Here is a 16,377-nt window from a genome sequence, read left to right as displayed (position 1 = left end):
AGCCGCATTGTACCGGGTGCTGGGTGCCCGTGCCGTGCCAGGGTAACCGTGCCATGCCATGCCAGGGATCTGTGCTGGCCCAGATCACAGCCCCGGGAGCCGCATTGTACCGGGTGCTGGGTGCCCGTGCCGTGCCAGGGCAGCAGCAGCAGCAGCAGCAGCAGCTCCTCCCCGTGCCAGGGCCGTGCCCGGTGCCCGGTGCCCGTGCCAGGCTGGCCGGGCAGTGCCACGCCGCAGTGCCCGCGTGTCCAGCTGGCCGGGGCCATGTGCGGGGCCGGAGATCCCTGTGGGGCACCCGGGCCGTGCCAGGCTGGGCGCCCACGGCCGCGTCCGTGTGTGGGGACGGACAGGGGGACACGGGACAGACGGACACGGACAGGGGGACACGGACAGACGGACACGGACAGGACAGAGGGACACGGGACAGACGGACACGGACAGACGGACACGGACAGGGGGACACGCCACCCCCCCCCCGGTGCCAACTCCCGGTGCCCGCGGCGGCGGCTCCCGCTGTGCCCGGAGCGCTTTGATCGCGCCGCGGAGCCGCCGCTTTGATGAGCGAATTAATTAATTAATGAACACGATGGCGCCGACCCCGGGGGCACGGAGAGCGCCTCGGCCCCGCCCCCGCTTCGGGCTCCGCTCGTGCCTCAGTTTCCCCCGGACCCCAGCTCGGTTTGGGGCTCCCCCAGCCCCATTTTGGGCTCCGTTTGTGCCTCAGTTTCCCCCGGACCCCAGCGCGGTTTGGGGCTCCCCCAGCCCCATTTTGTGCTCCGTTCGTGCCTCAGTTTCCCCCGGACCCCAGCTCAGTTTGGGGGCTCCCCCAGCCCCATTTTGTGCTCCGTTCGTGCCTCAGTTTCCCCCGGACCCCAGCTCACTTTGGGGCTCCCCCAGCCCCACTTTGTGCTCCGCTCGTGCCTCAGTTTCCCCCAGACCCCAGCTCACTTTGGGGGCTCCCCCAGCCCCATTTTGTGCTCCGTTTGTGCCTCAGTTTCCCCCGGACCCCAGCTCACTTGGGGCTCCCCCAGCCCCATTTTGTGCTCCGTTTGTGCCTCAGTTTCCCGACCCCAGCTCAGTTGGGGGCTCCCAGCCCACTTGTCTCCGTGTTCCTCGTTTCCCGGCCCAGCTCAGTTGGGGGGTCCCCAGCCCCGTTTTTTGGCCTTGACTCGCCCCCCACTCCTTTTGAATACATGATTTTAGCCACCATCATCGCCAACTGCATCGTCCTGGCCCTGGAGCAGCACCTGCCCGACGAGGACAAGACCCCCATGTCCGAGCGGCTGGTGAGGGGCGGGGGGCCCTGGGGGTCCTGGGGGGCGGGGGGGGGTCCCTGTCCCCACCTGGGGGTCCTGGGAAGGGTCCCTGTCCCCTTTTCAGGGGTCTTGGGGAGGGTCCCTGTCCCCCTTTGGGGCTCCTGGGGAGGGTCCCTGGCTCCATTTGGGGGTCCTGGGGAGGGTCCCTGGCTCCATTTGGGGGTCCTGGGAAGGGGTTTCCCTGTCCCCCCTTTGGGCGTCCTGGGGGGGTTTCCTGGGCTCCATTAGGGGGTCCTGGGGAGGGTCCCTGGCTCCATTTGGGGGTCCTGGGAAGGGTCCCTGGGGGTCTTGGGGGGTCCCTGCTCCATTTGGGGGTCCTGGGGAGGGTCCCTACCTCCATTAGGGGGTCCTGGGGAGGGTCCCGAGGGTCCCCACCCCCCCTGGGGTCTCCCTGCCCACCCCACGACCTTTGCTGAGGGTCCCTGGGTTCCCCCCCCCAGCCCACCGAGGGGGTCTCGCCCCCCGCGCCCCCTCCCCAGCAGGGCCCGGCCTTGTCCCCGTTTCTCCTTCCCGGCAATCTGGGCAGGGCTGGGGGGGGGTGGGGGAGGGGACAGGGACAGGGCGGGGGTCTCCTGACCCTGGCGCCCCCTCCCCACGCCAGGACGACACGGAGCCGTACTTCATCGGCATCTTCTGCTTCGAGGCGGGCATCAAAATCATCGCGCTGGGCTTCGCCTTCCACAAAGGCTCCTACCTGCGCAACGGCTGGAACGTCATGGACTTCGTGGTGGTGCTGACGGGGTGAGGGGCCGGGGACACCTGGGGACACCTGGGGACACCTGGGGACACCTGGGGACAGCGGGGACAGCGGGGGGACAGCGGGGATGCGGGGATGCGGCTGTTTGGGGAGAAACGCGCGGGGTTTGAGCGGGTGCGGGACCTCCCCCTTCCTTCCTGTCCCCTCACCTGTGCCACACCCCCGTGTCCCACCTGCGTGTCCCCTCCGTGTCCCACCTGTGTCCCCCCCCACAGGTGTGCGTGTCACGTCCCTTGCCTCCGTGTCACTCCTTCCCTCCTCTGTGCCACTGTCCCCGTGTCCCCCTCCCTCCTGCTGTGCCCACTCCGTGTCCCACCTGTGTCCCCTCGTGTCCCCCTAGGTCCGTGTGGCTCCCCTCCTCCTGTCCCCTCCTTGTGCCCACCCGTGTCCCACCTGCGTGTCCCCTCCGTGTCCCACCTGCGTGTCCCCTCCGTGTCCCCCTCCTTGTGTCCCCTCCGTGTCCCCTCTGTGTGTCCCCTCCTTGTCCCATCTGTCCCCTCCATGTGTCCCTCCGTGTCCCACCCGTGTCCCCCCTCCGTGTCCCCCCCGTGTCCCCTCTGCGTGTCCCCTCCGTGTCCCATCTGTCCCCTCCTTGTGTCCCACCCGTGTCCCCCTCCTTGTGTCCCACCCGTGTCCCCCCACAGGTGTGCGGGTGTGGGACCTTCCCCTTCCCTCCTGTCCCCTCCCTTCCTCACCTGTGTCCCACCTGTGTCCCCCAGCGTGTCCCCTCCATGTCCCCCTCATGTCCCACTTGTCTCCCACCGTGTCCCACCCGTGCCCCGTGCAGGTGTGTAGGTACAGGACCCTCAGGACCCCTCCTCTTTTCCTTTCCCCACCTTTCCCCCTCCTCGTGTCCACCTGTGCCCCCGTGTCCCTCCATGTCCCCCTGTGCCCCTCATGTCCCCGTGTGTCCCTCCGTGTCCCCTCCATGTCCCACCTGTCCCCCCCCTCCCCGTGTCCCACGTGCCCCCCCGCGTGTGCCGCGCTCTCGAGCTGTCACCATTGTCCCCGTGTCCCCCCCGGCGCTGTCACTTTGTGTCCCCTCGGTGTCACTCAGAGCGCGGGGCCGCCGCTCGCTGCTGCTGCTGCTGCTGCTGCTGCTGCTGCCCGAGGCTCCAAAATCCCCCCCCGGTCCCAAAATTCTCCCCCCCGGTTCCAAAATTCCCCCAAATGCGGGACCACCACCCCAGAGACCCCCCTGGTTCCAAAATCCATCCCCAGTTCCAAAATCCCCCCCCCGGTTCCAAAATTCTCCCCCCGGTTCCAAAATCCCACCTGCTTCCTTTTCCCCCCCCCCCAGGTTCCAAAATTCTCGGTTCCAAAATCCACCGGTTCCAAAATTCCCCCCCTGGTTCCAAAATTCCCCCCGGTTCCAAAATCCACTGGTTCCAAAATCCCCTCCAGGTGTGGAACCCCCAGTTCCAAACCCCCCCCCCCCGGTTCAAAATCCCCCCAGGCTCCAAAAACCCCCCAGCTCCAAAATCCCCCCCAAATGTGGGACCACCACCCCAAATCCCCCTCGGCTCCCAAATCCCACCCCCGTTCCAAAACCCCCCCCCCCGGTCACAGAGCCCCCCGTGTTTCCTCAGAGGGGAAACTGAGGCAGGAATTTTTGGGGAGGGGGGGACTCTGTCCTGTGGAATGGGGGGAACACTCACCCTGATCCCCCTCCAGCAATGAATTAATTGGGGGTGAGTTAATTGGGGGTCCCTGGGAGGGTTTTGGGGGTCACGGAGGGAGTTTTCGGTTCCCTGAGGGAGTTTTGGAGTCGCTGGGGGAATTTTGGGGGTCCCTGGGGATGCTTTTGGGGGTCCCTAGAGGGTTTGGGGGTCACTGAGGGAGTTTTGGGATCCCTGGAGGGATTTTGGGTGTCCCCGGGTAGATTTTGGGGGTCCCGGGGAGGTTTTGGGGGTCCCTGACCTCAATATGGGACCCCCCCCCCCGGTTGCCATGACAACAGGCGACCCCTCCTCATCACCGGGGGTCGGTACACCGGGGTACACCGGGGACCACCCCCCCGTTTTTGAGCTCCCCTCGGGGCCGGTGCTGCCCGCGCTGTGCCCGAGCCCCGGGGCTGCCACCGGAGCCGCCACCGGAGCTGCCACCGGCGGCGACATCGCCCGGAAAAGGCTAAAAATAACCCCGGGCAGCTCCGCCCCCGCCCGCGGCACCGGCGGCGGCACCGGCGGCGGCACCGGCGGCACGCGGCCCTGCGGCGGCGCGGGGGGGGGGCGGGGAGCGGGGGCGGCCGCCGGTGGCCACGGGGCTGGGACCGTGTGACAGCGACACGGGGGGGGCGGGTGGCCGTGTGACAGCGATGCTCGTGGTTGTGTGACAGAGATTTGGGGGATCCTGGTGGCCACGGCTCGGGGCTTGTGACAGGATTTGGGCTTGTGGTGGCCACAGCTCAGTGTGTGTGACAGAGATTTGGGGCTTGTGGTGGCACAGGCTCTTGGCTTTGTGACAAGGATTTGGGGCTCCTGGTGGCCACAGGCTCTTGGCTTTGTGACAAGGATTTGGGGCTCCTGGTGGCCTTGGGCTGGGCTTTGTGACAGAGATTTGTGGCTTTGTGACAAGGATTTGGGGCTCCTGGTGGCCAGGGGCTCGTGGCTTTGTGACAAAGATTTTGGGGCTCATGGTGGCCACAGGCTCGTGGTTGTGTGACAAAGATTTGGGGCTCATGGTGGCCAGGGGCTGGTGGCTTTGTGACAGAGATTTGGTGGCTTTGTGACAAGGATTTCGGGGTTCATGGTGGCCACAGGCTCGTGGTTGTGTGACAGAGATTTGGGGGTTCATGGTGGCCACGGGCTGGTGGCTTTGTGACAAGGATTTGGGGGATCGTGGTGGCCACGGGCTGGTGGCTTTGTGACAGAGATTTGGGGCCCTTTGGTGGCCAGGGGCTGGCGATTTGTGCCCAAATTTGGGGGCTCATGGTGGCACAGGCTCATGGTAGTGGCAAGATTTGGGGCTCATGGTGGCCACGGGCTTGTGGCTTTGTGACAGGGATTTCGGGGTTCATGGTGGCCAGGAGGTGGTGGCTTTGTGACAGGGATTTGGGGGCTCATGGTGGCCACGGGGTTTGTGGCGTGTGACAGGGATGCTCGTGGCTTTGTGACAAGGATTTGGGGCTCCTGGTGGCCACGGGCTCGTGGCTTTGTGACAAGGATTTGGGGCTTGTGGTGGCCACAGGGTGGTGGCCGTGTGACGGTGACACTCATGGCCGTGTGACAAAGGGGATCATGGCCAAGTGACAAAGATTTTAGGGCTCACGGTGGCCTTGGGCTGGTGGCTGTGTGACAAAGATTTGAGGCTGGTGGTGGCCACAGGCTCGTGCTGTGTGACCGAGATTGAGGCTCATGGTGGCCAGGAGTGGCGGCTTTGTGACAAATATTTGGGGGATCCGGTGGCCAGGGCTCGGGGCTTTGTGACAAAGATTTGGGGGCTCAGAGTGACCAGGAGGTGGTGACTTTGTGACAAATATTTGGGGGCTCATAGTGGCCACAGGCTCGTGGCTTTGTGACAAGGATTTGGGGCTCATGGTGGCCACAGGCTCGTGGTTGTGTGACAGAGATTTGGGGGATCCTGGTGGCCAGGGGCTGGTGGCTTTGTGACAAGGATTTGGGGCTCGTGGTGGCCACAGGCTGGTGGCTTTGTGACAAGGATTTGGGGCTCAGGGTGACCAGGAGGTTGTGGCTTTGTGACAGGGATTTCGGGGTTCATGGTGGCCACGGGCTGGTGGCTTTGTGACAGAGATTTGGTGGCTTTGTGACAAGGATTTGGGGGCTCATGGTGGCCATGGACTCGTGGTTGTGTGACAGAGATTTGGGGGATCCTGGTGGCCTTGGGCTGGTGGCTTTGTGGCAGAGATTTGGGGCCCGTGGTGGCCAGGGACTGGTGATTTTGTGACAAATATTTGGGGGCTCATGGTGGCCACGGGCTGGTGGCTTTGTGACAGGGATGCTCATGGCTTTGTGACAGAGATTTGGGGCTCGTGGTGGCCAGGGCTGGTGGCTTTGTGACAGAGGTTTGGTGGCTTTGTGACAGAGATTTGGGGCTCATGGTGGCCACGGGCTGGCGGCCGTGTGACAAGGACACGGGGGCTGGTGACAGCTGTGACAAGGTGGCCACAAGCTCACGGTGTCCCACAGTGGCCGTGGCCCCTCTCGGTAGCCACAATGCCCCATTTGGGGGTCCCTGGGATATTTCCCTTCCCACCCCTCTCGGTGGTCCCGGTGGCCCATTGGGGGGTCTCCATTTGGGGTCCCCGTGGCCACCGAGCTCTGTCCCCTCCCCTGCAGCATCCTGGCCTCGGTGGGCTCCCAGTTCGACCTGCGGACGCTGCGGGCCGTGCGCGTGCTGCGGCCCCTCAAGCTGGTCTCGGGGATCCCAAGTGAGTCTGGGGGCTTTGGGGAGGGGGGGTCCTGGGTGATGGGGGGCTCCCAAATCCCTCAAATGCCATCCAAGCCCTTAAAGCCCCCTCAAATATCTCAAAAACTCCCCAAATCCCCTCCAAACCCCTCACAAAACATCCCCAAACCCAACCCAAATCTCCTCCAACCCCTTAAAACCCATCCCAAATATCCCAAATTAACCCGAATCCCCTCGAGATCTCTGAATCCCCCACAAACATACCAAAAACTACCCCAAATCTCTTCCAAGTCCCCCAAAACCACCCCAAACCCCCTAAACCCACCTCAAACATCCCCAAATCCCCTGAAACCCCCCAAATCCCCTCCAAACCCCCCCAAAACCACCCCAAATCCCCCTCAAACCACCTCAAAATCCCCAAACTCCCCCAAATCCCTAAAGCCCCCAAAACCCCTCAAATCCCCTCCAAACGCCCCCAAAACCACCCCAAATCCCCCTAAAACCACCTCAAACATCCCCAAATCCCGAAAGCCCCCAAAATCCCCTCCAAATCCCTGAAACCCCCAAAACCGCCCCCAAATCCCCGCTCAGGTCTGCAGGTGGTGCTGGAGTCCATCATGATGATCCAAACCCCCCCCAACCCCCTCAAATCCCCTCCAAACGCCCCCAAAACCACCCCAAATCCCCCTAAAACCCCCTCAAACATCCCCAAACCATCTCAAATCACCCCCAAATCCCCCTCCAAGCCCCCCAAAACCGCCCCCAAATGACCTCTCAGGTCTGCAGGTGGTGCTGAAATCCATCATGATGATCAACCCCCCGAACCCCCTCAAATCCCCTCCAACGCCCAAAACCATCCCAAATCCCCCTAAAACCCCCTCAACATCCCAAATCCCCTAAAACCCCCAAATTCCACTCCAAGCCCCCCTAAAAGCCCCCAAATCCCCGCCCAGGTCTGCAGGTGGTGCTGAAGTCCATCATGAAGGCGATGATCCCGCTGCTGCAGATCGGGCTCCTGCTCTTCTTCGCGATCCTCATCTTCGCCATCATCGGCCTGGAGTTCTACATGGGCAAATTCCACACCACCTGCTTCGACCTGGTCACAGGTGGGGTGACAGCCCTAAAAACAGCCCCAAAAAAACCCCAAAAATACCCCAAAAAGCACCTCAAAAAATACCTCAAAAAACACCCCAAAATCTGCCAAAAAAACCAGCCCCCAAATCACCTAAACCTCCCGAAAAACGGCCTAAAAAATACCCCAAAAATAACCCAAACCCAGCCCAAATTCCACACCACGTGCTTCGACCTGGTCACAGGTGGGGTGACAGCCCTAAAAACAGGCCCAAAAAAACCCCAAAAATACCCCAAAAAGCACCTCAAAAATACCTCAAAAAACACCCCAAAATCTGCCAAAAAAACCAGCCCCCAAATCACCTAAACCCCCCTAAAACAACCCCCGAAAATCAGGCCCATAACCAAACCCCTTATCTCCTAAATCCCCCCAAAAAACCCAAAAAAACCCCCAAAAATACCCCAAAAAAACACCCCAAAAATACCCCAAAAACACCTCAAAAAATACCTCAAAAAACACCCCAAAATCTGCCAAAAAAACCAGCCCCCAAATCACCTAAACCCCCCTAAAACGCCCCCAAAACCACCCCAAATTCCCTGTAACCCCCCCAAAGAACCCCCCCAAAACCCCCAAATCCCCCCGGGCCCGCGGCCGGAGCTGCATTTGGAGCGTCCTAATTGCGGCTGTCCCTTGATGAGGCCGTTAATTAATTGGCCGTTAATTGGCCGCGGTTATTTCTGGCCGTGCCCGGGGGCGTGGGGGGGTCCTGGGGACAAAGGGGGGGGGGGGCTTTTGTGGGGGGGCTCAGAGGGGATTTTGGGGAGGGGCTTTGGGGAGTTTTGGGGGGACATTGGGGGGTCCTGGGGATATGGGGAGGGGTCTTGGGGACATTGGGGGGGGTCCTGGGGATATGGGGGGGGTCCTGGGGACACCGGGGGGTATCTGGGGGTACCTGGGGGTACCTGGGGGATTCTGGGGGTACCTGGGGGTATCTGGGGGGTATCTGGGGGATCTGGGGGGATCTGGGGGTACCTGGGGGTATCTGGGGGGATCTGGGGGGTATCTGGGGTACCTGGGGGTACCTGGGGGGGATCTGGGGTATCTGGGGGGATCTGGGGTATTCTGGGGATACCTGGGGGTACCTGGTGGGATACCTGGGTACCTGGGGGTCCTGGGATACCTGGGGATACCTGGGGGTACCTGGGGGTACCTGGGGGGATCTGGGGGTATCTGGGGGGTATCTGGGGACACTGAGGAGATTCTGGGGGTACCTGGGGGGTATCTGGGGGGATCTGGGGGTACCTGGGGGTACCTGGGATACCTGGGGGGATCTGGGGATACCTGGGGGGATCTGGGGGTACCTGGGGGGGATCTGGGGGGGATCTGGGGGTACCTGGGGGTATCTGGGGGGGATCTGGGGGTACCTGGGGGTACCTGGGGGAATCTGGGGGAATCTGGGGGTACCTGGGGCGTACCTGGGGTACCTGGGGGGGATCTAGGGATACCTGGGGGGGATCTGGGGGGGGGTCTGGGCATACCTGGGGTACCTGGGGGGGATCTGGGGATACCTGGGGGGGATCTGGGGGTACCTGGGGGGGATCTGGGGACACCGGGGGGGTACCTGGGGATACCTGGGGGTATCTGGGGGTACCTGGGGGTACCGGGGGTACCGGGGGTGCCCAGACCCCGATATCCGCCGTGCCCAGACGAGATCAAGGTGGAGGTCCCGTGCGGGACGGACGAGCCGGCGCGGATCTGCCCCAACGGCACCAAGTGCAAGAAGTACTGGGAGGGGCCCAACTACGGCATCACGCAGTTCGACAACATCCTCTTCGCCGTGCTCACCGTCTTCCAGTGCATCACCATGGAAGGCTGGACCGACCTCCTCTACTATGTGAGCGCCGCCGGTGTGCTCCGGTGTCCGCCCGGTGCTGCCCGGTGTGCTCCGGTGTGCTCCGGTGTCCGCCCGGTGCTGCCCGGTGCTGCCCGGTGTGCTCCGGTGTCCGCCCGGTGCTGCCCGGTGCCCCTCCGGTGCTGCCCGGTGTGCTCCTTTCCCCGTCCGGTGCCCCTCCGGTGCTGCCCGGTGCTGCCCGGTGTGCTCCTTTCCCCGTCCGGTGCTGCCCGGTGCCTCCCAGTGTGCTCCGGTGCCCGCCCGGTGCTGCCCGGTGTGCTCCTTTCCCCGCCCGGTGCCCACCCGGTGATGCCCGGTGCCTCCCGGTGTGCTCCGGTGTCCACCCGGTGTCCGCCCGGTGCTGCCCGGTGCGCTCCTTTCCCAGCCCGGTGCTGCCCGGTGCTGCTCGGTGCTGCCGGGTGTGCTCCGGTGTCCGCCCGGTGCTGCCCGGTGTGCTCCTTTCCCCGTCCGGTGCCCCTCCGGTGCCTCCCGGTGCTGCCCGGTGTGCTCTTTTCCCCGTCCCGTACCCGTCCGGTGCTGCCCAGTGCCGCCCAGTGCCTCCCGGTGCCACCTGGTACCCGTCCGGTGCCCCTCCGGTGCTGCCCGGTGCTGCCCGGTGTGCTCCTTTCCCCGTCCGGTGCCCCCCCGGTGCCCACCCGGTGCTGCCCGGTGTGCTCCGGTGTCCTCCCGGTGTGCTCCGGTGCCCGCCCGGTGCTCGTCCATCCCCCCCCCGGTGCTGCCCGGTGCCTCCCGGTGTGCTCCTTTCCCCGTCCGGTGCCCGCCCGGTGCTGCCCGGTGTTTGCCCGGTGCCTCCCAGTGCGCTCCTTTCCCCTCCCGGTGTCATCCGGTGCCACCTGGTGCTCGTCCGGTGCCTCCCGGTGCTTCCCGGTGCCACCTGGTACCCGTCCGGTGCCATCCGGTGCTGCCCAGTGCCCACCTGGTGCTGCCCAGTGCCTCCCGGTGTGCTCCTTTCCCCGTCCGGTGCCTCCCGGGGCCCACCCGGTGCTGCCCGGTGCCCATCCGGTGCCATCCGGTGCCATCCGGTGCTGTCCAGTGTCCCCCCGGTGCCCATCCGGTGCCTCTCGATGCCCATCCGGTGTCTCCCGGTGCCCTCCTTTCCCCGCCCGGTGCCACCCGGTGCTGCCCGGTCCCCTCCTTCCCGGTGCCCCCCCCCGGGTCTCCCCGTGTCCCCCCCCAGCTTGTGGGACCACCCCCCCCTATTTTTTGAGGACCCCCCCCCCTATTTTTTTCTCCCACCCCCAATTTTTAGGACAAACCCCCCCCCCCCAAAATTGGGCTCCTCCCTAATTTCTAGACCCCCCCCTCCCCCCAATTCATGGGACCCCCTCCCCAATTTCTTGCCCCCCCCTCCCAAATTTTTGGGCTCCTCCCCAATTTCTTGGACCCCTCCCCCAATTCATGGACCCCCCTCCAATTTCTTGCCTGTCCTCCCCAATTTTTGGAAGCCCCCCCCAATTTTTGAGACCCCCCCTCAATTTTTGGGACCACCTCAATTCATGGGACCCCCTCCCCAATTTCTTGCCCCCCCCCCAAATTTTTGGGCTCCTCCCCAATTTTTGGACCCCTCCCCAACTTCTTTTCCTCGCCCCAATTTCTGAGACTCCCCCCCCTTCAATTTTTTGGGACCGCCCCAAATTTTTGGGCTCCTCCCCAATTTCTGGGACCCTCCCCCCCCCCCAATTCATGGGACCCCCCCTCCAATTTCTTGCCTCTCCTCCCCAATTTTTGGAAGCCCCCCCCAATTTTTGAGACCCCTCCCAATTTTTGGGACCCCCCCTCAATTTTTGAGACCCCTCCCCAACTTTTGAGACCCCCCCTCAATTTTTGGGACCCCCCCCAATTTCCGGTGTCGCCCCCTCCCCAGAGCAACGACGCCTCAGGGAACACTTGGAACTGGCTCTACTTCATCCCCCTCATCATCATCGGCTCCTTTTTTATGCTCAACCTCGTGCTGGGGGTCCTGTCCGGGTCAGCGCCTTGGGGAGGGGTCTCGGGGGGCTTTGGGGGGGGGGGGGTCCTGGGATTTTGGGGAGGGGGTCTCAGGATTTGGGGGGGAATCTGGGGGGTTTTTGAGGGATTTTGAGAGGGATTTGGGGGGGTTTTGGAGGAATTTGGGGGCTTTTGGGGGGATTGAGGGGGATTTGGGGGTCCTGTCCGAGTCAGCGCCTCGAGGGGGGGTCCCGGGATTTTGGGGGGGGGTCTCGGGATTTTGGGGAGGGGTCTCGGGATTTTGGGGGGTTGGTGGGGGCTCTGTGAGGATTGGGGGGGGGTTGAGGAGGATTTGGGGTGCTCAGAGTGGTTTTGGGGGGTTTTGAAGGGATTTGGGGGGTTCTGGGGGACTTTGTGGAATTTGGGGGGAGGTTTTGGGGGTCTCAGGGGGATTTGAGGGGGGCATCCCGACCTGGGTTGAATTTGGGGAGGGGTCTGCAGGGAGTTTGCCAAAGAGGGGGAGCGGATGGAGAACCGCCGGGCTTTGGGGGGATTTGGGGGCTCTGGGTGGATTTGGGGGGCTCTGGGGGGTTTGGGGGTTCTGAGGGGGTTCAGGGGGGTCCCGGCCCGGGCTGAATTTGGGGAGGGGTCCACAGGGATTTTGCCAAAGAGCAGGAGTGGGTGGAGAACCGCCGGGCTCTGGGGGGCTTTGGGGGGATTTGGGGAGCTCTGGGGGGATTTGGGGGGCTCTGGGGGGTTTGGGGGGTTCTGAGGGGGTTCAGGGGGGTCCCGGCCCGGGCTGAATTTGGGGAGGGGTCCGCAGGGAGTTTGCCAAAGAGCGGGAGCGGGTGGAGAACCGCCGGGCTCTGGGGGGCTCTGGGGGGCTCTGGGGGGATTTGGGGGGCTCTGGGGGGATTTGGGGAGCTCTGGGGGGATTTGAGGGGCTCAGGGGAATTTGGGGGGCTCAGGGGGGTCCCGGCCCGGGCTGAATTTGGGGAGGGGTCCGCAGGGAGTTTGCCAAAGAGCGGGAGCGGGTGGAGAACCGCCGGGCGTTCCTGAAGCTGCGGCGGCAGCAGCAAATCGAGCGGGAGCTCAACGGATACATGGAGTGGATCTCCAAGGCGGGTGAGGGTCGGGACCACCCCCCCAAAAATAAACCCTCCGAGACCCCTCCCCAAAACACCCCCATGTCCATCAACTCACCCCGAAACTTTGTGAGCCCCCTAAACCGCCTGAAATCCCTTGGGATGCCTCAAAATCCCCCCCAAAATCCCTCCCCAAATGCTCCAATTTCACTCAAATCCCTCCCAAAACCCCCTCAAGACACCCAAAATCCCCCCAGAGCCCCCCAAAATCCCTCTGAGCCCCCCAAAATCCCCCCAGAGCCCCCCAAAATCTCCCAAAACATCCCCAAATCCCCCCTGAGCCCCCTAAAACCCCCCCAAAGTTCCCCAAAACCTCTCCAAATCCCCCCAGAGCCCCCCAAATTCCCCTCAAAACCTTCCAAAGCCCATCCCCAAATTCCTCCAACCCCCCCGCCCCCCAAAGCCCCTCAAAAAAATCCCCCCAAAATCCCTCCTGAGCCCCCCAAATTCTCCCAAAACATCCCCAAATCCCCCCCAAGCCCCTCCAAATCCCCTCAAATCTCCCTGGAACTCCCCAAAACCTCCTTTAAAGACCCCCAAACCCTCTCCGAACCCCCCCAAGCCCCCCAAAATTCCCCAATGCCCCCCCAAAGACCCTCTAAATCCCCCCCAAATCCCTCCTGAGCCCCCCAAAACCCCCCTGAGCCCCCCACGTTCCCTCAGAAGAGGTGATCCTGGCCGAGGACGAGCCCGAGGCCGAGCCCCGGCGCCCCTTCGATGGTAAGTGCAGCCCCCTCCCCTCCCCTCCCCTCCCCTCCCCAGGACCCCTTTGGGACCCCCCAGGACCCCCTGGGACCCCCTGGAACCCCCCGGGACCCCCTGTGACCCCTCTGGGACCCCTTTGAGACCTTCCGGGACCCCTTTGAGACCTCTTTGGGACCCCCCAGGACCCCTCGGGACCCCCGGGACCCCTCGGGACCCCTTTGGGACCCCTTTGGGACCCTCTGGGACCTTCCGGGACCCCTGTGACCCCTTTGCGACCCCTCTGGGACCCCCCGGGACCCCCTGGGACCCCCGGTGACCCCTCTGGGACCCCTTTGGGACCCCTTTGGGACCCCCTGGGACCCCTTTGGGACCCCCTGGGACCCCCTGGGACCCCTTTGGGACCCCTCTGGGACCCCTCTGGGACCCCCCGGGACCCCCTGGGACCCCCTGGGACCCTTTGGGACCTCTTTGGGACCCCTCGGGACCCCTTTGGGACCTTCCGGGACCCCCCGGGACCCCTTTGGGACCCCCTGGGACCCCCTGGGACCCCTTTGGGACCCCCTGGGACCCCCTGGGACCCGCGGGTGACGCCCCCCCCTGTGCCCCCCTGCGGGAGCTCTCCGGAGGGCCACCAGCAAGAGGAGCAAGACGGACCTGCTGAGCCCCGAGGAGGGCGAGGAGCAGCTGGGGGACATCGCCAACATGGGTGGGTGACAATGAGGGGGACACTGGGGAGTGGCACCATGGGGACAGCTGGGGGACATTGCCAGCATGGGTGGGTGACAATGGGGACACCATGGGGACAGCATGGGGACATTGCCAACATGGGTGGGTGACAATGGGGGGGACACTGGGGACACCATGGGGACATCAAGGGTGGCACCATGGGGACATCGCCAACATGGGTGGGGGACAGCATGGGGACATTGGGGGGACATCGCCAACATGGGTGGGTGACAACGGGGTGACAATGGGGACAGCATGGGGGACATCAAGGGTGGCACCATGGGGACATTGCCAACATGGGTGGGTGACAATGGGGACAGCAGGGGGACATTGCAAACATGGGTGGGTGACAATGGGGTGACAGTGGGGGTGGCACCATGGGGACATCGCCAACATGGGTGGGTGACAATGGGGACACCATGGGGACATTGCCAACATGGGTGGGTGACAATGAGGGGACAGCTGGGAGTGGCGCCATGGGGACATCGCCAACATGGGTGGGTGACAATGGGGGTGGCACCATGGGGACATTGCCAACATGGGTGGGTGACATCGGGGTGACAATGGGGGGACAGCATGGGGACATCGCCAACATGGGTGGGTGACAACGGGGGGGACACTGGAGGGTGGCACCATGGGGACATCGCCAACATGGGTGGGTGACAATGGGGACACTATGGGGACATCAAGGGTGGCGCCATGGGGACAGCTGGGGGACATTGGGGGGACATCGCCAACATGGGTGGGTGACACTGGGGACACCATGGGGACATTGCAAACATGGACAGGTGACAATGAGGGTGACAACAGGGACATCAGGGGGGGTGGCACCATGGGGACATTGCCAGCATGGGTGGGTGACAGTGGGGACATTGAGGGTGACACAGGGATGGTTTTTAGGGAATGGACGGGTGACACAGGTAACACAGGTGGCATGGGTGACAATGGGGACACCCTGGGGTGACACAGGGATGGTTTGGGGGGTGCTGGGTGGCACAAGGACATCTCAGGGTGGCACTGGGATGGTTTTAGGGGGATGGATGGGTGACACAGATTGACACAGACACACCCCAGGGTGCCACAGGGACACCCCAAGGTGACACAGGGATGGTTTTTGGGGGATGATGGGTGACACAGGGTGACACAGGGGCACCCCAAGGTGACACAGGGACACCCCAAGGTGCCACAGGGATGGTTTTTGGGGGATGATGGGTGACACAGGGTGACACAGACACACCCCAGGGTGCCACAGGGACACCCCAAGGTGACACAGGGATGGTTTGGGGTGTGGTGGGTGGCATGGGGATGGTTTTTAGGGAATGGACGGGTGACACAGGTGACACAGGTTGAACAGTGACACCCCAAGGTGCCACAGGGATGGTTTTTGGGGGATGATGGGTGACACAGGGTGACACAGTGACACCCCAAGGTGCCACGGGGACACCCCAAGGTGCCACAGGGATGGTTTTAGGGGATGATGGGTGACACAGGTGACACAGGGACACCTCAAGGTGCCACGGGGGCACCCCAAGGTGACACAGGGATGGTTTTTGGGGGATGATGGGTGACACAGGTTGACACGGGAGCACCCCAAGGTGACACAGGGATGGTTTTTGGGGGATGATGGGTGACACAGGGTGACACAGGTTGAACAGTGACACCCCAAGGTGCCACGGGGACACCCCAAGGTGACCCCCACCCCCCGGGCGGTGCCCGCAGGGTCCCCCTTCGCCCGTGCCAGCCTCAAAAGTGCCAAGCTGGAGAACGCCTCGTTCCTGCAGCGGCGGGAGCGGCGCGTGCGCTTCCACATCCGGCGCATGGTGAAAACTCAGGCCTTCTACTGGACCGTGCTCAGTCTGGTAGCGCTCAACACCCTGTGTGTTGCTATCGTTCACTACGACCAGCCAGATTGGCTTTCCGACTTCCTCTGTGAGTTGTGAGACCCCCCCGAGACCCCCAAAATCCCCCCCAAATTCCGCTGGGACCCCCCAAATCCTCCCCAAATCCCCTGAGACCCCCAGAGCCCCCCAACACCCTGTGTGTTGCTATCGTTCACTACGACCAGCCAGATTGGCTTTCCGACTTCCTCTGTGAGTTCTGAGACCCCCGAGACCCCCAAAATCACCCCCAAATTCTGCTGGGACCACCCAAATCCCCTGAGACCCCCAGAGCTCCCCAACACCCTGTGTGTTGCTATCGTTCACTACGACCAGCCAGATTGGCTTTCCGACTTCCTCTGTGAGTCACGGGACCCCCAAAATCCCCCCCAAATTCTGCTGGGACCCCTCAAATCCTCCCCAAATCCCCGAGACCCCCAGAGACCCCCTGAGATCCTCAGAGCCCCCCAACACCCTGTGTGTTGCTATCGTTCACTACGACCAGCCAGATTGGCTTTCCGACTTCCTCTGTGAGTTGTGAGACCCCCCCGAGACCCCCAAAACCCTCCC

At 63.4% G+C, this 16,377-nt stretch overlaps 1 protein-coding gene across 1 annotated transcript in view; it reads left to right on the top strand.

The window, feature by feature from the left end:
• Nucleotides 1–586: 586 nt before the first annotated feature.
• The window catches only part of CACNA1A (calcium voltage-gated channel subunit alpha1 A), a 57,262-nt gene continuing 41,471 nt past the window's right edge, over nucleotides 587–16,377 (top strand). Inside the window, exons 1-11 of the mRNA XM_064738151.1 lie at nucleotides 587–678; nucleotides 1,061–1,286; nucleotides 1,918–2,057; nucleotides 6,372–6,463; nucleotides 7,395–7,547; nucleotides 9,220–9,407; nucleotides 11,290–11,393; nucleotides 12,364–12,479; nucleotides 13,163–13,219; nucleotides 13,821–13,910; nucleotides 15,650–15,859. Of these exons, the coding sequence (XP_064594221.1) occupies nucleotides 587–678; nucleotides 1,061–1,286; nucleotides 1,918–2,057; nucleotides 6,372–6,463; nucleotides 7,395–7,547; nucleotides 9,220–9,407; nucleotides 11,290–11,393; nucleotides 12,364–12,479; nucleotides 13,163–13,219; nucleotides 13,821–13,910; nucleotides 15,650–15,859 (1,468 nt within the window). The remainder of the gene's footprint in view (nucleotides 679–1,060; nucleotides 1,287–1,917; nucleotides 2,058–6,371; nucleotides 6,464–7,394; nucleotides 7,548–9,219; nucleotides 9,408–11,289; nucleotides 11,394–12,363; nucleotides 12,480–13,162; nucleotides 13,220–13,820; nucleotides 13,911–15,649; nucleotides 15,860–16,377) is intronic.

This window comes from Zonotrichia leucophrys, unplaced genomic scaffold (assembly GCF_028769735.1).
Source record: "Zonotrichia leucophrys gambelii isolate GWCS_2022_RI unplaced genomic scaffold, RI_Zleu_2.0 Scaffold_200_88929, whole genome shotgun sequence".
Classification (NCBI taxonomy): Eukaryota; Metazoa; Chordata; class Aves; order Passeriformes; family Passerellidae; genus Zonotrichia; species Zonotrichia leucophrys.
The sequence above is the reverse complement of the archived record's forward strand: the minus strand, read 5'-3'. Positions and strand labels throughout refer to the sequence as shown.